The sequence below is a fragment of the Athene noctua genome, chromosome Z (assembly GCF_965140245.1).
Source record: "Athene noctua chromosome Z, bAthNoc1.hap1.1, whole genome shotgun sequence".
NCBI lineage: Eukaryota > Metazoa > Chordata > Aves > Strigiformes > Strigidae > Athene > Athene noctua.
Window position 1 is genome coordinate 37,744,265 of NC_134077.1, and position 25,952 is coordinate 37,770,216.

The window sequence follows — 25,952 nt, forward strand, 5'->3', positions numbered from 1 at the left end:
GAAAAAATGTTCTCTTTAAAGGTCTGATTATACTATATGGAGCCATACAGAACCCAAAAAGTAAATGTAAGACATTTTGTGTGAATGGCTTTGAGTATTTATAATTTCCACTGATGCTGATTATTGCTGAAATTCCTAAGCTGCATTACCCCAACTCATTTTCTTTTTAGGGCAAGGGAGGCAGGCTATCATATACAGTCAAAACTCAGTAGCCATTTAGGAAGTCACTGACCTCCTGTCTTTTATCTGGGTTGCTTCATTTGTAGTTATCATTTAGGAAAGGATAAAACTTGCAGCCCAACACATTATATTAAATATTCTGCATTTCAGTCAGAGAGTCTTCAGCTGTTAACACAGTTTACTTCTGGAAACAGCTTGTGACAGAATTGCTTCAACTCTGAGTTATATATATTAGTCTAGCTGACAAAAAAGTAAAACAATTGCCTAGGTTTTAATGACACTCTGGCTTTACATGCTACAAAGCTAACTCATCAGACACTAGTTTAATAGCAGTCATGTCTGTCTTTCTGGCACAGCAATGTGTCAGAAATAACATTAAGGGAAAGTGAAGCAGAGCTGGTTTCCATGGTAGGCAGTGTACAGTAGAAAGGATGCAGTGGCAATAAATACAGTAGATTAATATATCTGGAAATGATTTCTGCTCCCAGCATAGAAATATTTTTATCCTGCTTCTTATAGCAGCTCGTAAGAGGAAGAGATGGAGATGGGAAGCAGGTGGAGAAGGAAAGAATGTCCTTATGGCCTCTCTTTAGTGTGTTTTGATTCATGTTTCAAAGTGTTCTTGGAAATCATTAAGTATGCTCATTTAGGATGAAAAAACCAGCAATATGTACTCAGTTATACATTTAATATGCTCCAAGTGCTAACAGATAACCAGTGCTCAATACCAGGTAAGAATAAATTAGCAGAAAAAAACCCCATAGTGTGCACATTGTGTTGCTGCATACTCACTTTTTTGGTCTTACTGGGTTGCATTGCTTCAATAATAATACAGTTATTAAAATTCAGATAAAGAAGCACTAGTGTCTAGCTGAGGGGTTACTAATGCTTTAAATTTGGCCAATTGAACTCACTGCAATGATCTGATAATACTCTAGAATACAGATTTAGATGTTTTATTTATATGTGAGGCACTGGAAGTTTGGACAATATTACTGCAAAAGTGAACACAAAAAGGACATTTTGAAATTCTACTTTTTCAGAAGTGAATTATTTGAATGAAATGGCAAATGTATAGTAGCTTTGAAGGGCATCAGATTCAAATTATTTTGCATCACTGGTCGAAGATAAATTCAAACCATTAATTATTGCAGACAATGCTTGATTAAAAATCCTCATGTACTAGATAAAGTCTCATCACATCTTGTCGCAATATAGCTTTTTGTTGCGGTATGGGTAGAGCCCAGGTAACAAGCATACAGACCCATATGTTTTACAAACTTGTTCCAACTTTATTAGGCAACTGGCCAGTATATATAACATAAACGTAGTACATGTGATGATCACACGCGCAGTAACAACTCGTGATTGGTCCCTGAGCTCAGTTCACACGCCACAACTGACTCCTCATTGGCACAGCGTAAGCGTCCCACGAGGCAACGTTGTCTGAGGGCACTCCCCCCTTGTGGCTGCAGCATCCCCTTCTACACGTTGCTAACACTGTTGTTTACTCGGGGTTTTGCCTTATATGGCTTCAAAGGTGACTTCAAGGACAACTGCCGTTCAGCAAGCCAGTCAGGATTGTCCAACTTGTCCTGCAATACTGTATGACCATTTTCCTTCATAAATTTCCCTACAGCTTTTAGAAGAGAGGCAGTTTCCAGCCACTCAAAATTTTTCAAGTTAAAATGGCAGAACAATCTGGAGAAGAAAAGAGAGAGAAGGAACGATAGGATTTTTGTTTGTTCACCATGCTGTCAGCAGGTTACAGCAATTTTTACTCCTGTGCTTCAGTTATATATAGTAACACAGATATTTAAAGTTGCAGCTAATGACACCATAAACATATTTTCAATGTATATATATCCACATAAGCAAATATAATAATCTTGTCTCCATCTATAACAACTCTTCCTTAAGCATATTATTTTGTGGGTTTTTACTGAAATGTAGTAAATATAAGAATACATTCCTGAGAATTTTTACTTTCATTTAAAAGCTGCAGAAAGCTCTATTTAAGAGATGCTTATATTGATTTATATGAAAAGTTTACTGAAACTAGATTTTTATTTTATTTTTTTTTTTAATCATCCAATCCCTACAATTTTTAAAGAAAACTGTACTGGAATGAAAGCATCCATTACATAGCTTAATTAAATTAATGAGTTTTAAATCAATAGACTTGCCAACTAAGTCTGGCAGTAATGCCATTAGCCATTGAAATACATCTATGTAAATATTTGGTGACTGTTTAACATGTTTCATTATGTACTTTAGCACTATTATATAATGTGCATAATAATGATATCATAGAGCCTTTGGGCACTGTATCCAGTATTAAAATTTCAGTGCCCTTTAGGCAAAGAGGAGCATGAGATGATATAGCACTTTTGCATCTTAGCCTCAACTTGGAAGCTTAAGGATAATTAATGAGGGGTCTAGAGGAACATATTGGTAATAAACAAATAGCCACTTAGTAAATAACAAAGCACATGTGATATATCTTAGGTTAGGCTTTGCCCTCCAGTGCTCCCACAGTATAATTAAGTAATCTTTGAGGAATTATACTGGAAGACGTTTCCTTCCAGGGCTTTTTTGTTCAATACGAAATAATTTAAGATCAATGCACGAAAGAATTCTTCAAACCTCCAAACATTTTTTCTTCAAAACCATATATTAGCATATGTTACATGTGGTATGCATTAAAGGTACAGTACTTTTAAATTTATTCTAGTTTTCTAAAGTGTTTTATTTTCAAGAGTTTACAAAGGCAAATCATTCTTCAAACAGAAAGAAAGACAGAATTTTTTGTTTTTTGAAAACAGCCTAACTAAACTTCTTGCTACTGCTGAGCATGTAGCTTCTGAAGTAGCTGAAAAATCCAGTGCTGAGTAACTACTGATTTTGTTTAGACTCCTTCTGAGTTACAGCCCTGCAGCATTATTAGAGTTGTGAGACTGCAAGTAACCAAAGATTTTGGTTTATTATGGAAACAGTCCTAACAGAAAAAATAGGAGACTCAGGAAGGTCAGAGATACGAGTAGCTTCTTGTGCCACAGTATTTTACAGACTTCAGTGATCAGTAGTAATGACTCACTAGGATGGAGAGAAGAGGTAATTCTTAATATTATATTATATTATATTATATGTTATAGTATTTAGTGTTCCTGGTCTGTCATTTCTGAATAGCAATTCTGTCATCCAAGTGGAAAAATCATAGGAAAACTATCTATATGGATGGATATGTCCAATATTTACAAGAAAATTTAATGCTTTCAAATAGTTGAGAACGGGCTTAGATGGAGAAAAAACCATAGCTTTTGTAGCTCTAAAATATATACTATTTTTTTTACCTGTGATGAACTAGCAAATCAAAAATATTAATATTAAACCCATTAATATGAGTTAATACAAGCTAGCTGAAATTAGTGAGGAACTGAGGTAGAGTATCAGATATGTAGGATTTGAGTAATCAGTGCATTCTGTCATGATACTGAGATGTTTGGCTGCCTGTTCACAGGTATCTGCATAACGGAAGGAGAATAAAATAATTCATATTTCTTTTTAAAAGTGTGTCTTAAAGCTATCCAAGGGAAAAGGTAAGTTTTACTTGTCTTGAAGTATTACAATCATGTTAGAATTTTTCTTAATAATTTATTTATTCCAACACAGAATATTCACACAGAATTCTGTTTTGTTTTATTGAATGTTCCAAAATTTAGAAGTCTGAAAATTCTGATAATTGAGTCAAACAAACTGGAATTAAAGATTTTTACAGGTGAAGGCACATTAAAGATTTTACAGGTGGAGGCGCATGACTGATGGAAAATCAGTACTAGTAAAGTCTGACTTGCTGTGACTGAAGAGCATGCTTTGCATTAAATGTATGACATAAGGATTCCTCCTAATGCCAGCTTTATATTTTCTAAACCCAATTAAGGTAAAAACAGTGTTAAAGTAAAATTTGATTAAACCCATCATTAAATTCACTGCGGACTTAATGGTTAACATTCTCAGCAAATACTCTAGGTGGGCTTCATGGAACAAGTAAAGGATTTCTTTAGATACATTTCAGTAAAGGTGTGGAAGTGAAGGAAATGCAGGTTGAGCCACAACAAGTGGATATTGTTGTTATTGTGGCTGGAAAGCTTTAACCATGGTTATGCTAACTGGTGCAGAGTTCTGAAGGTGAGAAAATGTGTCAGAATAAATCAATGTGTTTTGATCCCAATGCTCTACACCAGTCATAGATAGTTACAAAAATTAAAAGCCTTTCTAGATGGCAGATGCATTCATGGAAACACTTTCATTGTATTACACTGTTTATTCAGGAATATTTGGACCACTACTGGAAAAAAAAATCACTGAAGGTCTGTTACCTATCACTGATACACTATCTTAGAAGGTCCTTATTTAGTAAGGTTATACATAATTGAAACAATTTCACATGCCATTCATGACGTATATGTACATATAAATTTCACCATCTCTCCAGAACAGCAAAACTAGCTAAGTATTCATTCCTATAAAGAACCCAAGATAATGAAGTGTTTTTCACAAATACTATGAAGTGCTTTAGTGTATTCCAACCACATTATATTCTTGCCATTTTTTTTCTACAGATCTTATTTCTCAATTTATCATATATCTAGCATCTTTTTTTTTTTTAAAAAAAAAGTATTTTCATGTGTGCATCATTCATTAAAAATTCCAAACATAATACAAAATGCGATTTTGTAGAAGAGGGACTCTACTTGAGAAATGTGAAATTCTGCTAAACAGTGCTTTCTTCTCAAGTGACTTACAATAAAATGTTTTCTTTTCCTACACACTCTTCAAGAAAATGCATTTTATGAGTTGGGGAAAAAAAACCAACCAACCAACCAAACAAAAAAAACCAAAGAGAATGAAGTAAGCTTAATAACCCTCATAATTTTTTTAATGTATCATATTGGTTATTCAATTAAAACCATAGGAAATATATTTTTGACTTCAACTGTAAACTAGAGAATGCTTCATTTTAGTTCTTAATTCAATATCAGTTACAGCTATTACCTATTACAGTAATTTCCTATTCTTCTAATATTGATGTTGCCGAGTTTTGTGTTTGGTCACAGTGTTTCATTTTTGTCAATATGCTAGCTATGATTCTGTAAGCAATGATGCTACCAAATGAATGCCACAATAAAAATTTGTTTCTTTCTTGAGTGTATTATTGACTTTCAGAGGAAGTCCACTCCTATAAAAATCTTGAAACTCTGAATAAAAAAATACCTAAAACATGCTAACAATATTATGTCTTGGAGTAGATCTACTACTGAATTTTCAGAACCTACAAAGAAAAGAGGTGAGAATGGGAATCACAGATAAAACAGTATAAATAATAAATTTTCAGCTCAGTGTTTAGATTTTGCTTATTAAATATTTTGAGCTAATGAAGTCTTCCTGTTTAAGAAATGTAAATGTCTTAACCTTTTCCTCTAGTTGTTTTAATTTTCATTTTTTCTTCATAAAATGCAAAAATAAGTGCTAAAGACAATGCAAAAACATCATTACATTCAAATAGATTAGATTAACTGAAATTGTGGTGGGGTATTTTTCACATGAGTAATACTACTAGTTGAGAAAATAATCTAAATCCCCAGATAAAATGAAAGACAATGCAAAATATAAACAAAGTAAGCATGTCAGCATAAATTAAAGTGTAAAGTGGTTAATGAAATTGTTAACATACTTGTTCAGGAGAAAAAACATTGAATTTTTACATCTTATAAGGATAAGCAAAGAGGCGGCAATTAAGGTTAATAGAAAGAGGGGGTATGTTTTTTTTTCAGGCCTGGATTCTGAGACTCTTAACTACAAATCAGTCATGTAGAAATGTAGCAGTTATTCTAAGATCTCTACAATATATAGAGTGCAATTAATTCTGAATGATTTGGATGGTGATCTATTAAAATGTCAAAATGCCCTGTTGGAGAGACAACTAGTTTTACAGAACTTCTCTGCATGCTACTTTTTACTGTGTGTTGATCTGGTTACCAAAGAGACTGGATAATAAGTCCTTCATAAAAGCTTGATCTCAGCATTGCTTGCCATGTAAAAGTAGACTTACTGACCTCAAAAATAAATAAATAATAATAATAATAATAATAATAATAATAATAATAATAATTATTATTATTATTATTATTATTATTTAATTTATATCCTCCCAGCACATCCCAGATGAGAGAACTGAAAAATTCAGAGACTAGAAGATATCCATAAATTGCCTTCATGAAGATTTTCTTAAAACAGAATATTGGGAGGTGGTGGGTCCTTTGCATATATATATATATATATGCAGTATGTGCTCTTGCAATGGTGGTAGCTCCCTCGTAAAATGCAGCTCAGGTGGCTAAAAAAGTCTATTCAGATATGCTCACTGGCACTAATGAGTATTCTTTGTGTAAAGCAAGGCTGTCTCAAAATGAACATGTTCCTCTAATGCTTTATATTCTTAGCAATGCGAGTTCGCTCCCACACTTACAATTTGTTATGACAATTACTAGCCTCAAAAAGCCATATAAACTCTTTCTATTTAAAGACCATAAAACACACTCATTAAATGAAGACACTACTCTATACTAGGTTATATCAGCTATGTTGTCTAAGGAGGGTGGCGAAATCAATGAATTTGGCATCTTACATGCACAGTGCTGTAACAGCTGCATGAAAAGTATGATCAAATTCTAATGTCTGGATTACTCTAATTCTTTTAGTCAACGGGGAATCATTGCAGTTACCCTCCAGAGATGTGTAATTCCCCTAGAGAGGGAAGGTGGTGCAGATTTTCTTTGCAACCCTTAAACCACAATGCTAATTTCTGATTTGACTTGTCTTTTTTCTTACTGTGTTACCATTTGTTTTATTTCTAAAAGTAGACCCAATATATATATATATATATATATATATATAAAGTAAATTATCTATTGATTTTAGATATAGATTTTAGATAAATGGATAGATATAAATATATGTATACTGCAAACTAAATTTAACATAATCCAGAGAATAAATATATTTTTCTTCTAAGTGACTTGCATGAATACTGACATCATAAAACCATACAACCATGGCACCATTGCATACAATTTATTATACAGTTGTAAGAAAAAAATAGAAAAAAAACCCTGCAAATTAAAGTCCAGATGCTTTTCTCTCTCTCTCTTTCTTTTTTTTTTTTTTTGAATTGGGAAAAAAATGGAACGTACTACATGTGATAAATAAGACAGCAATCTCAGACTTGTAATGGAGAAACCTGAGGACCTAACATATATAGTATAAATACAAAGAGGGGTTTTTTTTATATATACTGATTTTTTATTTTTTTTTTTCAGAAAAAAGTAATTGTTCAGGAGATAGTTTCTTTGGTTAAGCACTTGAAAGTAGAAGATCCAGGATTTAACTCTCCACTACCATTCTCCAAAGTGCCCCAAGTCTGTAGTCAAGGTTGATGTATTTTAGAAAAGGTGCATCATGAACTTAAATGCCCAGTTATATTCTGGTAAAATTATGAAAGCAGGAGAAGAGAAAGGAAAACAATTTCAGATTGAGAAAGTATCATCTCCTACATCATCAGTCCAGAATGGTCTGTAAATCTTCTTTAATATTAATTAGCAGTTTGAAGGATGCAAATTGTAGACATCAGAATGTATTTTTAAAATTAGACTGACTGACTGCAAACTGTTTTAAGAGAACACTTTAATAAAACTTTCAAAGTCAAACCATTCAACTGTAATTTAACAGCTATCAGTCACTTTAAAGTACATTCAAACACATTTAGTTTATATTTCGCTTAGAATGTCCCTTCTTTAAATTACAGTTTTCTAAATGCAGAAACTATTTTTGTTCTGATTTTGGTAAAGCAAAGCATCTCTTTCATTTGAGCTGAGATATTTTTTCTTCTAGAATTTAGAAAAGTCAGCAAAATGAAACAAGCAACCAAATGAAAAAATTGGGGGATCAGGCCTAGTCAGCATAGGTTTATGAAAGGCAGGTCCTGCCTGACAAACCTGATCTCCTTCTAGGACAAGATGACCTGACTATTGGATGAAGGAAAAACTGTGGATATAGTCCTCCTGGATTTTTGAAAATCATTTGACAAAGTTCCCCATAGAATTCTCACAGAAAAACTGGCTGCCCATGGCCTGGATGAGCGAATGGTCTGCTGGATCAAGCACTGGCTGGATGGATGGTCCCAGAGGGTGGTGGTCAGTGGAGCTAAATCCAGCTGGCAGCCAGTCACAAGTGGTGTTCCTCAGGCATCGGTGTTGGGACCATTTCTGTTCAACATCTTTATTGATGATCTTGATAAGGACATAGAGTGTGTCATCAGTAAGTTCACAGATGACACCAAGTTAAGCAGGAGTGTGGATCTACATGAGGATAGGGAGGCTCTAAAGACGGATAGATTGGATCGGTGGGCAAACGTCAACAGGATGAGCTTCAACAAGGCAGAAGAGTCTTTGTAGTGGGTGACTCCATTCTGAAGGGCGTCAAAGGCCCATTATGCAGACCAGACCCGCTTCATAGGGCCCATGTCAAGGACCTCATAGCAAAACTCCCTGCTCTAGTGAGACCCAAGGACTACTACCCTCTCTTGGTTTTTCAGCTACATAGCGACAATATTACCAAGAGAAGTCCTAAATCAATGAAAAAATATTTCAGGTACTTCGGGAAACTGATTAAAGGCTCAGGAGCACAAACTGTGTTCTCCTTCATCCCTTCAGTTGTGGGGATGGATGAAGAATAATACTGGAGAACTCAACAGATAAACTTGTAGCTCCAGGACTGGTATTATCATCAGGGCTTTGGATTTTTCAGTCATGGGTTGGTATACTGGGCACCAGACCTTTTGGCTTTACATGGGATGCACCTGTCCCAGAGGCAGAAAAGGATCTTGAGTTGGGCTCATTGACAGAGCTTTAAACTATATTTGAAGGGGGGAGGGTGCAAAATACCAGCCCATCTGAAGTGCATGTATACCAATGCACACAGCATGGGTAGCAAACAGGAGGAGCTTGAAGTCATGATGAAACAGGAAAATCATGATGTCGTGGCTATTACAGAAACATGGTGGGATGTCTCCCATGACTGGAGTGCGCCAACTGATGGCTACAAGCTCTTTAGGAGGGACAGACAAGGAAGGAGAGGTGGTGGGGTGGCTCTGTATGTTAAGGACTGTTATGATTGCTTTGAGCACAAGTGTAGTGAAGACAGTGTGGAGTGTCTTTGCATTAGAATCAGGGGGAAGGCCAACAGGGCAGATGTTGTAGTAGCAGTCTACTACAAGCCACCCATCCAGGACAAAGAGGTGGATGAAAAAATCTGTAGGCATTTAGCAGAAATCTCACAATCGCTTGCCCTTGTTCTTGTGGGAGACTTTAACTTCCCAGATATCTGCTGGAAATACAACACAGCAGAGCAGGACCAGTCCTGGAGATTCCTGGAATGTGTGGCAGATAACTTCCTGATGCAGCTGGTGAGAGAACCAACCAGAGAAGGTGCCCTTCTGGATCTCCTCTTTGTGAACAGAGAAGGACTGGTGGAGGATGTGGAGGTTGGAGGTCAACTATAGAGTTCTTTATTCCTAGAGAGACCAGGAGAGGGTGAAGCAGAACTGACATCCTGGACTTCAAAACGGCTGACTTTCTTGTTTGGGCACCTGCTTGACCGAATCCCTTGGGAGATGATCCTGAAGGGTATAGGGGTCCAAGAAGGCTGGACACTCCTTAAGAAGGAACTGTTAATGGCTCAGGAGCAGGCTGTCCCCAGGTGCTGTAAGAGAAGCCGGCGCCAGAGAAGAATACTCTGGCTAAACAGGGAGCTTTGACTGCAACTCAGGGAGAAAAGAAGAGTTTACAGCCTTTGGAAGAAGTGGCTAGCCACTCACAATGATTACAAAGATGCTGTGAGGCTATGCAGAGTGGAAATCAGGAGGCCTAAAGCCCAGTTGGAAATTAATCTGGCTTCAGCAATCAAGGACAGGAAGAATTGTTTCTATAAGTATGTCAAAAGCAAAAGAAAGACCATGGAAAGCCTCCATCCCCTGATAGATGCAGGAAGAAACATGGCAATGAGTGATGAGGAAAAGGCTGAGGTGCTTAATGCTTCTTTGCCTCAGTCTTTAATAGCAAGACTAGCTGTACTGAGGGAATCCAGCCTCCTCAGCCAGAAGACAGAGATTGGGAGAACGACCCTCCCACAGTCTAGGAGGAGATAGTCAGTGACCTGCTGCATCACAGAGACACACACAAGTCTATGGGACCGGATGGGATACACCCGAGGATGCTGAAGGAGCTGGCTGGGGTGCTCACTAAGCTGCTTTCCACCATTTACCAGCAGTCCTGGCTGTCTGGGGAGGTCCTGACAGATTGGAAATGGCCAATGTGATGCCCCTATATAAGAAGGGTCAGAAGGATGATCCGGGAAATTACAGGCCTGTCATCTTGACTTCGGTGCCCAGGAAGCTGATGGAGCAGCTCATCCTGAGTAACATCATACAACATGTTCAGGACCAGATGGTCAGGCCCAGTCAGCATGGGTTTATGAAAGGCAGGTCCTGCTTGACAAACTTGATCTCCTTCTACGACAGGGTGACCTGCTTATTGGATGAGGGAAAGGCTGTGGATATTGTCTACCATGACTTTAGGAAGGTCTTTGACACCGTTTCCCACAGCATTCTCCTGGTAAAAATGGCTGCTTGTGGCTTGGATGGGCACACACTTCACCAAGTAAAAAACTGTCTGGATGGCTGGGGCGAAAGAGTTGTGGTGAATGGAATTAAATCCAGTTGGTGGCTGGTCACAAGGGGCGTCCCCACCAGGGCTTGGTTTTGGGGCCACTCCTGCTTAACATCTTTATTGATGATCTAGATGAGGGGATCGAGTGCACCCTCAGTCAGTTTGCAGATGACACCCAGTTGGGTGGGAGTGTTGATCTGCTCGAGGGCAGGGAGGCTCTGCAGAGAGACCTGGACAGGCTGGAGCCATGGGCTGAGGCCAACTGGAGGAGTTTCCATAAGGCCAAATGCCGGGGGCTGCCCTTGGGCCACAACAACCCCCAGCAGCGCTACAGGCTTGGGGAGGAGTGGCTGGAGAGCTGCCAGTCAGAGAGGGGTGTTGATTGACAGCCAGCTGAACAGGAGCCAGCAGTGTGCCCAGGTGGCCAGGAAGGCCAGTGGCATCCTGGTTAGTATTAGAAATAGTGTGACCAGCAGAAGTAGGGAGGTGATAGTCCCCCTGTACTCTGCACTGGTGAGGCCACACCTGGAGTATTGTGTCCAGTTTGGGGCACCTCAACATGAGAGAGGTATTGAAGTGCTGGAGTGGGTGCGGAGGAGGGCAACGAAGCTGGTGAAGGGCCTGGAGAATAAATGCTATGAGGAACAATTGAAGGAGCTGGGACTGTTCAGTTTGAGGAGGAGAAGGCTGAGGGGAGACCTCATCACTCTCTACAGCTACCTGACAGGACATTGTAGAGAGGTTGGTGCTGGTCTCTTCTCACACGTAGTTAGCGATAGAAAAAGAGAGAATGGCTTTAAACTGCAACAGGGAGGTTCAGACTGGACATTAGGAAAAAGTTTTTCACAGCAGGAGTGGTCAGACAGTGGAATTGGCTGTCCAGGGAGGTGGTGAAGTCACCATCCCTGGATGTGTTTAAGGGTCGTTTGGATGAGATGTTGGGGGATATGATGTAGGTGTGAACTTTGTACAGTAGGACTGGTGGTTGGACTTGATCCCAAGGGTCTTTTCCAACCTGTATGTTTCCATGATTCTGTGAAATCCATTCTATTAATCAATCTTTTACTGAAGGGTTTGCCGTGGATTAATAGTCAAAGTATGAAAGACCTCAGTGAGTGTTGAAATGTCTATTTGAGAAATTTGCTGGAAAATTTCTTCCTGTGTCTTTCTACATATAGAACCACAGAGAACATCAAGAAATACTAATATCAAACTGCTTGCTTTCACAACGAATCACTGATAAAAAGGGAGATTTAACCTAGCTGATGTCTTAAGTGCAAAACTTATTTACATGAATATTACCTCCAGCCTAGGACTTTTGAAAGAAGTGAAAGAGTCAAAGAAAGATATTTGATTGATCTGGCCTTCACAGTTATAAACTGAAAACAATGCCTAAGTCTTGTTTCAGTATACTTCACTATTTTTACTAGTTTAATTTTCTTTCTTTTAGGCTGTGGTTTTGGGAGGGGAGTGTTACCAACCAATAATGTAATTAAAAATAAAATCTTAAAAAAATTCTTTTTTCAAGAATTCTCTGGAGTCTTCCTTATTTTGAAGCACGCAGTTAACTGGTACAAATATTCACATCTACCCTAATAAGTACCATGTTACTTCTGAATTTTTGCCCAGCTTGAGCAGAATCCTGTCCAGTTCCACTCTAATAGGACTTTTTACCATGGCATATCACCATGGACCCCTCTGAAAGGAGGTTCATGAAAATAAATCCAGAATGGAAGAGCATTATTCAAATGATCTGCAAACTCTCAAAAGGCAGATTTATTGACCTAAGTGGATCCACAACATCAAGTTATAACTGTTATTCTTCCAGTTCCTTGTTCCAGTCATCCACACTCCAGTTAATTCCTTCTGGAACAACTAAACTTGACCTGCTTGGGTTGAAACCTATACTTGGATGTCAAGAGATTTTATTCCAAAGCCTACTACAGAAACTGATTTGAATAGAATAGAACTGAAGTTGTATCTATGCAGGACAGGATAATGTATTTAGGTGGTTGAGAAACAGCTATCTTACTATTTGACCCTCGGACTAGGTAAAAATAAATGATCAAACAAAAATCTCATATTTTACATAGGAAGCAAAAAAATAAAAGTAGATTATATGCAGAAAATTAGTTGGTTAATAGGTCCTACCTGTGAGTTCTTCAACACCTTCCCACAAGGTCTGCAAGATACATAATAATGCCATATTCACAGAGAGGCAGTATTAACCTGTGACATCTAATGGAGTAAGTATCTCAACCACTCACAGACAGGTCTGGACTTGGAACAAGAAGCCATAAGCTTACTGCTGTTTCTGTCCAAAAATTTGAGTTACAAAAGAAAATACTGAAATCTAGCTGCAAACTTGTATATCAAAAAAAGATAATTCACTGTGCATATTATGAGAGCAGGACACTGGAAGACAGCAACATCTGAAAGCTGATGGACCCTCTTCAGGGTGTTGCTGTAACAATGTAAAATTAATGTGTTGAAAAACTGGAGTAGAGCCTCTTTGTGAAACATGGTCAGTTCCATCTAAAATCTGAGGTCAGGCCAGAACCATAAGGAATTGGTTGTTGAACTCACAACATAAATCTCTTTAACATGAGTTAAAGAGAATCTCTTTAAAGCCTCTTTAACAGGAGTTACAGGCACCCTCTTGACTGCTCCATCATTCAAGGACTCAGACGTATTAAGAAGCCAGTTACAGAAGCCAGTTACAGAAGCCAGTTACAGAAGCCAGTCTTCCAAGTCCTCCTTCACACAGACATTGCCCATTCACACAAGCGCACATGTAAATAATGGCTTGTGACAGAACCAAAAAATTCACTGCACCTATACAAACGTCTTCCATTTCACTTTTGCAGTTATTTGAAAAGCAGAAAGCCATGCTCCTAGAGGTACAGTGTTTCTTCTGTAATGATCCTTTGGACATATATATCATATGTAAGAGGCAACAAAAGAGATATTTTTCATTCAGAATAATTTGTTGCTTAACTGGCTTTTAAGAAATTGAGATAATTTGGCTGTCATATATGTCTGTCAAAACATCTGCTTCTGAAGTTTTGAGTTTTTTTGGTTCACTTTTGCATTACACAGTAAGATTTTACATACTCAGAACATTAATTATAGTTAGTATTTATTAAAATTTCTGCTTTTATTAAAACACCATTTAGAAGGAATTAGTCGCCTAATTATTGCTCATTCCATGCCCGCTACTTTATTTCCTCCATTTTGTGTTCAAAATTATCTGTGAATATGAAGCAAACCAAAGTCCTGTTAATGTAAATGAGGGAAAACTTCACGTTAATTTTTATATCCATTCTTATCTGCTTACATAAGTAAACTGATTGTGTCTTGCCCCTTGATAAACAAGCTCTTACGGGGTAAAATATTTAAAATCAGTTTAAATCTGGAATATATTTGCTATCTTAATTGATAGTAAACTTGTTCACTAAACTTGAGGTACAGTCTGAGATTCAAGCATTGTCTTCCACCCAGAGTGGAAGAATGTCTAACGTTGTTCAGCTCTTTTTATTGATAAAGACTATCACATATCATTGTTGAAAGGCATAGAAATGTTAATGAAATTTCAGTTATATTTGGGTTTAAATTCATGCGAAGTTCAAATGGATTTAATTATTTTCGTCTGACCCAGTAATAAATATCTTTTTGTTTTGTAGTGTTCCTGCTTTTCCCGATTGCCATTATTGCTTTGTCTGCTGTTTGTTCTGGCATATACAGCAGTACAAAATTATAAATACATCACTTTAAATTAAAAATCTTGGTGAAAAAGTTTCATAGAGAGGATGTTAGTCCTGCTATTTCAACTTCCTAATAAACATTTTATTCTGAATCTTCAAATTTTTCATGGATTTTGAGAAACAGACTGAAATTTTCACCTCTTCACTCTTTCAACTTCTTCATTCTTTCACAAAATCAATTCTGTCCCAATCCAATGTCAGGGGAGGTTTTGATATGATCCCAAGAATGAAATTAAGGAATCAGATGCCGTATACCCAAAATAGTTTATATTATTATTAAAAGTGGAGAGGGGTAGCAATATGGCAGAATGGAAGGAAAAGACAGAAATAAAGCAAGCATCTGGAACAGAGTCTCAAGAATAGTCACCACCATGGATCCAGCAGCGTCCCGTTGGTCCTCAGTCTTCAGTTCTTTGATGGTGAGTGCACACACAGCAAAGTTTTCTGTTGCCTTTTTAAGTTCTATCAGCTGATTAGCATACCTGCCCACCTTTTCTTTTTCCTCTGGTCCCACAGGTTTTTGCTGACTTCATGCTTCTTGAGTGATCATTCTGGGACAGAAATACTCACCTCTTATCAGTTCAATGGTGAAGGTGTGAAGTCATTAGCAATGCATACATGGTGTGTGGCATACACAATAGAGCCACAAAGTATTGGGCTTGTGCAATGGCCCATGATCAGAGGTCCTTGTGCTTGATGAGAAACACCTGGTTTCACTCAGTCCACCTCTTTGAGGCTTATATAAGGAGTTTGTCAATACAACTGCAAGGGAGGGGGAGGATGCATCCTTCAATGCACTCTTGTTTCCTTGGGTGACATTCCTTAGATTAATTACAAAGGTCACAGCTGGCCCTTAGCCAAGGTGTTACTGGTGACTCAAAGCACACACACTAGCAAGGTTTGAGACAGCCATTTGACATTTTAGTCTCTCACAAATGCAACCATCATGAAGCTCAACGAGGCCGAATGCAAGGTCCCAAACATGAGTCAACGCAATCCCATGCACAAATACAGGCTGGGCGATGAGTAGATTGAGAGCTGCCCTGTGGAGAAGGACTTGGGGGTATTGGTGGGCGAAAAACTGAATATAAGCCAGCAGCATGCACTTGCAGCCCAGAAAGCCCACTGTATCCTGGGCTGCATCAAAAGAAGTGTGGCCACCAGGTCAAGGGAGGAGATTGTCCCCCTTTGCTTGCTCTCTTGAGATACCACCTGAAATGCTATGTCCAGCTCTGGGAGCCCCCAGTATAAGTTCATGGATCTAGTCAAGCAGGTCCAGAAGAGGGCCACAAAGATGACCAGGGGGCTGGAGCACCTCTCTTATGAGGACAAGCTGAGAGAGTTAGGGTTACTTAAAGGTGACCTACAAAAAAGCTGGAGAGGGACTTTTCACAAGGGCATATAGTGGTAGGAGAAGGGGTAAAGGTTTGAAACTGAGAAGGGGTAGATTTAGATTAGATGTAAGGAAAAAGTTCTTCACTGTGAGTGTGGTGAGGCACTGGAACAAGTTGTCCAGAGATTTTGTGGATGCCTCCTCCCTGGAAGTGTTCATGGTCAGATTGGATGACGCTTTGAGCAATCTGATTAAATGGAAGGTGTCTCTGCCTGCAGCAAGAGGGTTGGAAGTAGATGATCTTTAAGGTCCCTTCCAACCCAAATCATTCTATGATTCTATAATTTGTTGAACTATGCTTGGCCTGTGTCAGGTACTTTAAGATTAACAGCACAGATTATTTAACCAAGTGGCCTACACCTTGTGACTTTCAAAGATAGGAAAGGTTATTTAAACATACTCATGACATAAGACTTTCACACTTCAAAGGATTTATAACACTCATAGGAAATAAGAACATTATGTTTTGTTTCTTTAAATTCTATTGAGCAGTGGTTAAGATTTTGTAGATCTTTATCAAACCTGAATGCAATATGTCAGGTTTTTCAAAAAAACAGGTAAAATCTATGCCTGGTTAATAATACCTTGCTCTTATTTACAATTGTTATCATTATAGATGGTATCTTTTTCTTGTTTTCTTTTTTTTTTTTTTTTTTAAATTTAAATTTTTGTATTAGGCTACTTATGTTTTTTAATTGCCAATTTTCAACAAGAGCTAAGTTCAAAACTATAGTTTTACAGCTGCATTTTTATTAAGAATTGAAAGATTAGCAGTGAATTGTGGCTCAGTCTGCACATTAAACCACCAGCTTGTACAGCAAATGTTACAGACAATCTGAAACCTGAAATATTAATAACTAAGTGCTTTGGAGATTATATTAATTGCAACCACTCTAAGAATGATATAATTAGACTATTTTACAGTAGCCGCTAAGGTCATAAGTAATTATTCACATTATACAAGTAATTTTTCACCTGTTATAAATCTCCATGCATATATTAACTGAACATCAACCTGTATTTTCTGCTCAAAGTTTGTCGTTTTAAAAGGAAAGCAATAGGAATGGTGGGCCTGTGACACAATGAAGTTCCAGTGTTGTAAAATCAGGGATGCTCTAGTGTCAGTTTTCATCAGAAGTTAATAATGCAGCCATGATTGCTAATGCACCTTTCTCATGTCTGGAAAGCCAATCTTGCTTGTTAACACAAAAAGCTGCTGTGAGAATATAGATGTTACTGGAATGCTGCCAAAGCAAGACATTTTGTGTTTTGTAAGGTTCTTCCAAATGTGCAAGAAAATTTAAAAGTGCCACTGCCCTGCAGTGGGAGCTCAAGTCAGCCCCCTGCTGTCCTGATATGTTCATCTATGAGGAAAGGCAGAAAAAGAACCAAAGAAAGAATAAAAAACCTGGCTTTTGACTCTTAATATTAAAGTATCAGTTGGTGCCTGACAAATAAAAAGACAATACTAATCAAGGCAATGAGAGAATATATTTGTAAGCTTTTTAAAGTTTATGACTTGACTTGAGTGGATACTCAGAAAAACCTCTCATGCATATTTACTCAGAAGTATTTATTTAATTTGTTTTCAAATTCACAGAGGTAAAATATGCCTATATTTATCAAGAAAATATTTTACAGCAATTGTTGCAAAAGATTTAACAAATCAGCACTGAAATTTGTATTCATTAATTTTTGAATTGGATACCTAAATCTGAGAATAAATACTTACCAAGCAACAAAAATAAATGGATTCCTTGCATGTCCAGGTAAAACATTTCACATTATAGGAAATGGACACTGACAACTATGTTTTTTCTGAGGAAATTAATTTTTTTTTTTTTTTTAATTGGATTAGTAGCATCTTCCAGTCCAGACCTGAACCATCAAGACTCAGTGTGTTGTATCTTTGAGTTAAACTCTGTTCTGTAGATTAAGGCTAATGGAATTGATTGTATTAAAAATGCAACTTCAGAATTCTGTACTGGTTTAGAATTAATAGTGCATGCTGTGTAACAACACCCTCTCTGTTTCTTTCCTACTAGAGTAATATCTATGAACTCCAGGCATTATGAGAATATTTGTACGTATGATTAGCTATATATATAGGAATTAGAAATTTATTGCTCTCCTTAAGTATTTGAGAAGCATTTCTTGTGAAGAATTCACTGCAATCATAGTTTTCCATTTACATTTTTGCTATATAAAAGTCCTGCTGTGCCATCAAGTAGGAAGTCTTGGTCTTATGGTATGTTGACCCCTCTTTACTGATGAGAAAAACCTCACTGACATGCATTTTAGTAGTAAGATGTCCAACTAGATACTAAGCTAAAAGCAAAAGTTTAACAGAGTGCATGTAACATTAAATCAAGGTGTCAAGAATAAAATTAATCAATGCACCAGAAAGATTGAAGGAAAGAAAATTTTAATTATATATATGCCTATGCCAAGAGTGTAGGTGATTATAAATGCAGAGGCAGAAGCAGAAAATAACTTTTATGCATTTATTGAAATGAGAACAAGCAAAACAAAAAGGTTCAGTACGCTGGGGCGCGGGGGGGGCAGGGGTATTCCACTCTGCACTGATGGCCTGAGGACACCACATGGATAGATGCATGATGACAAAGTGTAAACAAACCCACCACTCTTTATAGTCTTTCTGATACATATTCATAAGATGGGTTTAGTCATCTTTGTCACCATTTATGGTGGTTTAGTCCGCACAAGCGCAGTGGAGTTTCTCGAATCTTCTCAGCTTTTTTGGTGTTGTTGAGTGGGGGTTGTCTGGTGTTTTCCATTCTTTTTTGCATGTGCAATCCAGTGTTGCTAGGGGCTTCTGACAGGGGCTTTTCCAGTACTATTCTACATTTGCAATAACAGTCCATATGACTCTGAGTCTACTTGCAGAAAAAAACCCCTCCAAACCACTTTAACAATAAAACCATGATAAATCTCTTTTAACTTATGTACATAGTAAAACACCAGCTACACCCATGTTCCTCATATTAAAGTCATTATATTTTTAACATGGATCACCACCATATTCTTCACAATCCCTCACCTTTTATTTTATTAAGTTGATTCATGTTTGGGTTTCAAAATGTGCTAGGGTTTGTTGTACAGGATTTGGGTGTTCTGTTTTCTTTATCTTAATTATCATTGGTGGGTGTACCTTTTATCCTTTGGCCAATTCAGGATTCATTGGTATTGCCGAGATTTGCATACCTTGAATGACTGAATGAATCAATCTAATAAAACATGGAATCATACATGGTATGTGTAAGTGTCCATTGGCACTTACTTTCTCCCACATCAACTCCTCCTTTCTGAGTTCAGTTCAGGCAAAATTTACCTTTGTTGGGGAACTGAACTGGCCATGTTTCACTCTCTTCCCAGGTAGCATCACTAACATCACTGTAGTTACTTACAGTTTGTAGTGGGGAAAGTGGTAGAGAGACCCACGGCCAGCTTGATAATCCTAAAGGTCCCTCACAAACCTAGCAGTGACTTAAGTTGAAGGTTTTACTTATAGTTTTTGCTAATACAACAAATTCTTTATCTTCAAAGGGGTCTATGGGCTGGTAATATTTTGACCCTTTTTTAGCCATTATGAAGTCATTAACATGTATAGTTGTCACGTCCCGCTCCGACGAGGGGGACAAGTGACTCAGATTCGCAAATCCCCAATTGGAGCGGACAACAAGTCTCCAAGTTCAAGCATTTATTAACTACCTACAATGTACTAATTGAACACATGATAACTGGCTAAGTACAGAGCAAGTTGTGGCGAGCAATATAATATGCTTTGCATTTCTTAATAGAAAAAGGAAAAGAGGGAGATAGAGGGAATGGGGGAATACAGATCACTGGTCTGGGTTCCTGCGCTGATCCCGCCTGCGAGGGTTCCAGGAGGCGGCCGTCTTCTTCGCTGGCATTCGTCTTCTTCGCTTCACTGCTTTTCTCCAGACGGTCGGGAGGGGGGGGGGGGGGGGCAGGGAGAGGGGCAGAGAGAGAGAGAGAGAGCCCTTTCTTCCCCCCTTTGATTTATATCCATTTTCCTTGGGTCCGTCCCCTAGGTCGACCCACATAGCTACGTATCCCATGTACAGGGAGGGGTAAGGTGTTTCATGGGATGATGTCATTAGCATGATCATGACAGCCCTCGTTAGCATATTGAGGGGTGTCAACTTTAATATGCATTTTGTGGATAATGAAGCAAAGTTCATTCACCGGACACATGGCCCTTGAAATTTGCCCAGGTGCCCCAGGGCAGAGCCGTCCTGTCTTCACAGGGCTCTCTCCCCCGGCTACATCGGGCAGCGTTATCAGCTTCGGCCTCCACAGCATGCACCCTGTGACTCAGAGTTTTGTCTTGCGAGTGTTTGAGGCATTTCTTCAATCAGCCTCAACTTTTGCTTTCCCAGGTTGTTTGTCTTAGTTTCTCACAGGCCTGGTTTCTCGTCTCTCACATCCCACCCCGTGACTCAAACACTCCAAGTTCTTTGACCATTGTGATCTCAAAAGGCATAGGGAAAAAGAAGACAGAAGGTAAGAGGGTATATATCCAACTGCTTCAAGGCATACTATGAAAAGCAAAACTTTGCACAATATTACAATACTAATATTTACAAGCTGTCTTTCCCACCCCGTGAGTCCTGAGGATCCCGGTGATGTTACCCATGACCCAAGGTTCCATACATCAAACCAGTTAATTGGTCAAGAAAGTTCTCTGTTCCTGTTGGCAATCTTCTTCATTGTGGCACGGGTGTCCTCTGTAGAGGTGGTGTAGAGGTGCATTGTGGATGGGGATGCAGCATTCTCCCTCAGTAAGACTCAGCATACCGCACAGTCCATGTTCCTTCAGTAATGCTAGCTGGATTCTGTAACACCATCCTAGATGCTTGATGGATCTGTACCTTTAATTCCTTAAAGGTATACCTTGTTAGTACATATGTATGCTAAGTTAAATTTTCTAAAACTATTTGAGGTTACACAATCACATTAGAAGGTCAATAAGGATGTACAATTTGTTAATGCTTAATTTGTGGGACCAGACCCCTCTAGCTAGTCTTTGATTATTTTATTTTGCTATTGGTTATATGATATTTGTAAGCACCAGTGTGTAGTCACAGGTGACTCACAGACTTCCTTAATTTTGGAGATGATTCCCAATAAGGTAACTTAAGGCACAACTCCAGATTAGCCTTCCAATAAGTAGATTTTCCACACTTACCAGGTATGATTCCACAAATTCTATAATAATGTAAGCAGATTACAAATAATAATTAACTGATAATGCCTATAACTATTGAAAGCACTAAAAGTAACATAGGTCTTTGGTCGTCCAGGATCAATATCCTGTAAAACAAATACATGCATAACAAAACAATGTTGGTTAGAAAGAAGGGACAATCCACCTGGTATTGATACGGTATTCTTTCCCATGGGCATCAGTAGCCACCCATGAACAGGTATTGATGGGAGTTTTTAGGGTTAGGGGTACTTGCCCCACAGTAGGTAAGTCTACTAGAACAGGTTGTCCAGGATAATGGAGCGGGTTTGCAAAGTCTTTAGTCTCTTTTTCACATTAACAATTTTAGAAGGAGGAAGCACAGGCGCTTGCTGTAAAAGTCTTATAGAGGCAGTTGGGGACCCAAATTTCCATTTTCTTCCTTTTGAATCTACCCAGACTTGTCCCTTCAATAGGTCAAGTTCCAGGATATTTGTGGGAAAATTTCCTAGAATCATAATAGTTTCTGTTGCAGTTTCATTCCCAGGTAACCAGCATTTCACCCGAGCAGTCGGCTGTGGCTTAGAGTCTCCGAAAACATCTGTAACTCAAATCTGCTTTTTATCAGCAATTATGCCATTTTGCTTGGCAACCTCAGTTTGGAGTGCTGAGATCTGAGCACCCGTATCTACTAGAAATGTAACTGGAGTTTTAAAGGGGGACGAGCAGAAAAGTAATCCACAACTCTCCTTTAGTATTCTCTGTGAGCCTCCTTAAGTGGACTCATCCGCCATCCCCCGGCTCACTTACTAGGGATGGCACATCCAGTTTCCTGACCCTAAATCAATCAAGTCCTCTTCAGGGGCAGTTGGTGTTTGAGAAGCAATTACCACCATCTCGTTAGTTTTCAGATCTGTCCCTCCCTTTGTCTGAAAGGTCTGATTGGGGGGGGGGGGGGGGGGCAGCTTCCTTCTGCCTTTCCAGGCTCGAATGAGCTTTTCTAAAACTGCAGTAGTCAGACCATCCATTAACTCTTGGGGAATCCCCTGTCTCGTTCCCTCAGTCCACAAGAGATTTCTCTTTGCTCTTAAAACTGGCGGAGGGGAAGGAGACAGATTTTCCTGCTTTTCCATTCTGCATAAGGAGGGCTTAGGTTTACCCGTTCCCCTGGTAAGGCCCATTCTCCGGCCATAATTTATTAAGTCCTGAGCTATCTCTCCCCAAGTCATGGGCTCTCCCTCTCCCCGTCTCCCCCTCCGTGGGGTTAATGCAATCCGCAAACGATCTTGTAATTGTACTGCATATGATTTCAAAGAGTCCGGCAAGCCCCAGATCAGGGGAGTCATTTGATCGGGGTTAGCAATTAATAACATCGGGGAAGGCTGCTGTGGAACCAAACGCCTGTCATGCATTAATTGGAGACAAGCAACCTTCTGCAGACTTTCAGTCAAATGATTTATGGTTGGGGTCTCAATACATACTGGATCCCCTCTTTCCAATGGGTCCAGACCCCCAGCCCAATAAGCAGCTCGTTGAGTTAACGACCACGGTTCTCTCTGGTCGTCAGTAACTAAGAAAACCCCTGGCCCCCAGTACTCCTGGGCCTCATCTTCTGATAACAAAATTCGGTCGCCACCAGTCAAAGATACCCTCCACACATATTCAGTCTCAGTTTCCTGAGCTCGTCTGGTATATTTCTCCTGAATTTTTGCAAGCTCAGTTGCTGGGTACGGTGTAGTTCGAGTGGTGACCTGCGGAGCTCTTCCACCCTGACCCTCGGTGGTCTCCGTTTTAATTAATGGTCTTAAATTTGCCCCCTCATTTTCGGGGTAATAAATCTCTCGGCTTATCTCTAAATCCTTCATTGGGTACAAGGGTCTGGCTGCTGATTTTGCCAGACTTGTAAATCCCTGTTCACTATCCGGAGCAGAGCTAAGATCTGTCCGGTTGCAAGTTTCTTGTTCACTCATCTCTTTTTCAGACCGTGAGATTTTTTCTCGGTCCAAGGCATCTATTAGAGCTGTGCAAAGTCGCTGAGTGGTGTTACGCTCATCAGCTAATTGACTTTTCAAAGATTCATTTTCCTCTTGCCAGAGTTTAGCTTTTTGTTCAGTAACTTTACATTCCTCAACCAATTGATCCTGGAGAGCTTTTACCAGATCTTGTAGGGATTCGATCATTTCCCTTTCCAATTGTTTCTTAACATGTTTATCTTTCTGGGCTGCAGTCAGTGCTGCCCCTAATACAGCACACACTACAGCTTTTCCTTTGCCTGGTCACGACCCTTTCACCCCTGCAAGCACACTGATATAGCTCGCCACTGCTGCTGGATTTTGCCAATTATCGTGGGCCCAAACCTCTACTAAAGGAGGAGGACAAGCCTTATAGTCCTTCAGCTTCTCAAAAATAGGGGAGCAGTCAAGCACCGACATTTCCTGGCCAGTCATGGCTTGCAACTGCTCGAACCTCTCCCGGCTTAAAGCTGAGAGGTCACTTCCCGATTCTCCCTGTCCTTATCAGATAGAGAATCGGTATCCCTCCGACCCTCTCCCAGCTTAGAGCTGAGGGGCCAATTCCCAGTTCTCCCTGTCCGAGTTTGTCGGATAGAGAACCACTATTTCACAAGACTTTCCGACACCAAAGGGGATCCTGCCGACTACGCCAATTTAATGTCACGTCCTGCTCCGACGAGGGGGACAAGTGACTCAGATTCGCAAATCCCCAATTGGAGCAGACAACAAGTCTCCAAGTTCAAACATTTATTAACTACCTACAATGTACTAATTGAACACATGATAATTGGCTAAGTACAGAGCAAGTTGTGGTGAGCAATATAATATGCTTTGCATTTCTTAATAGAAAAAGGAAAAGAGGGAGATAGAGGGAATGGGGGAATACAGATCACCGGTCTGGGTTCCTGCGCTGATCCCGCCGGCGAGGGTTCCAGGAGGCGGCCGTCTTCTTCGCTGGCATTCGTCTTCTTCGCTTCACTGCTTTTCTCCAGACGGTCGGGAGGGGGGGGGGGGGGGGGGGGGGCGTGTCAGGCAGAGGGGCAGAGAGAGAGAGAGAGAGCCCTTTCTTCCCCCCTTTGATTTATATCCATTTTCCTTGGGTCCGTCCCCTAGGTCGACCCACATAGCTACGTATCCCATGTACAGGGAGGGGTAAGGTGTTTCATGGGATGATGTCATTAGCATGATCATGACAGCCCTCGTTAGCATATTGAGGGGTGTCAACTTTAATATGCATTTTGTGGATAATGAAGCAAAGTTCATTCACCGGACACATGGCCCTTGAAATTTGCCCAGGTGCCCCAGGGCAGAGCTGTCCTGTCTTCACAGGGCTCTCTCCCCCGGCTACATCGGGCAGCGTTATCAGCTTCGGCCTCCACAGCATGCACCCTGTGACTCAGAGTTTTGTCTTGCGAGTGTTTGAGGCATTTCTTCAATCAGCCTCAACTTTTGCTTTCCCAGGTTGTTTGTCTTAGTTTCTCACAGGCCTGGTTTCTTGTCTCTCACAATAGTGAGGAGGAAAAAAACAGCTACTATATTGAGGTCCGGCATGGCACATTTTTTGTTTACCCCTGGACCCATTGGGTTGCTGCCAATGGTCAGGTTTGTATCTTCTTAACAGCAAAAATGGAGGCAAATCTGGTCTCGCCCTCACTTGGACTTATCCTCAGTTTTTCTCCCACTCTTCTTTTTCTTAACTGTATAAACTGAACTTATATTTCTATGTGAAACAATCTAAAACCAAAAAACATAGATATTATAACTTTTTAACATATATACATATACACAGGGTTCATGTAGACAATTCAGGATCTCACTACTGTTGATGTCACTTAGTCTGTTTCAGTATGTCCAGTCTTATTTTAACTTCGTTGTATTCGAAGCTTCATATCTCCAGGTGTTGACTTGATCTTCCAATTGGGTTCACCTGTGACTGGTCCTTTCACTCTGGAAATATGAGTCCATCCTCTTTCAGCAGTTCTTACAGCTGTCTCTTTTGTCAATAACACCAGGAATGGTCCTTCTCATCTAGGAGATAAACTTTCCTCCTGCCAAGATTTAATCATTATCTCCAGGTTGTACTGCAAATCCTAAAGGAGTTGTCTGGGCTAATATTCTTTTCATTCTTAATTCATTCAGGTTTTTTCCAATGATTTTAATATATTGTTGAATTGTCATGTCTTCTATTAATGGATGCCCTAAAGGCATACCTTGGGAACATGGTATCCCATATAGCATCTCAAAAGGTGAGAGACCTGTCTCTGAATTTGGCGTTGTTCTAATTTGGAGTAAGGCTAAGGGTAAGCATTTAATCCATGAGAGTTTAGTTTTTAACATTAATTTAGATAACTTGTCGTTTTAAGGTCTGATTCATTCACTTTACTTGTCTAGAAATTTGTGGATGCCACGGAGTGTGATATGCCCAAGTAATGTCCAGAGCCTCTGTAACCAACTTTATGATTTTAGATGTAAAATGAGTACCTTGATCCAAATAAAATGCTTTTACAATTCCAAATCATGGTATAATTTGTTCCAGTAATATTTTAGCTACTGATTGAGCAGTTGCTCTGGTGGTTATAAACAATTAAA

General features: G+C 39.3%; 1 protein-coding gene across 1 annotated transcript; it reads right to left on the minus strand.

Moving 5' to 3' along the window:
- Positions 1 to 1,664: 1,664 nt before the first annotated feature.
- Positions 1,665 to 23,321, minus strand: LOC141973269 (uncharacterized). Its single transcript, XM_074931642.1, has 2 exons — positions 22,585 to 23,321; positions 1,665 to 1,881 (listed from the first exon to the last, which is right to left on the minus strand). Exons 1-2 carry the CDS (start codon positions 23,319 to 23,321, stop codon positions 1,665 to 1,667), a joined length of 954 nt encoding a protein of 317 aa, XP_074787743.1.
- Positions 23,322 to 25,952: the final 2,631 nt, after the last annotated feature.

What these genes read in the sequence shown, in the direction of transcription:
- LOC141973269 (XM_074931642.1), bottom strand. Translation starts at nt 23,321, where the DNA reads ATGAGTGAACAAGAAACTTGCAACCGGACAGATCTTAGCTCTGCTCCG. An exon ending in GGGAGACGGGGAGAGGGAGA is followed by an intron (nt 1,882 to 22,584) that starts GCCCATGACTTG and finishes TTTCTTCTCCAG; the next exon opens with ATTGTTCTGCCATTTTAACT.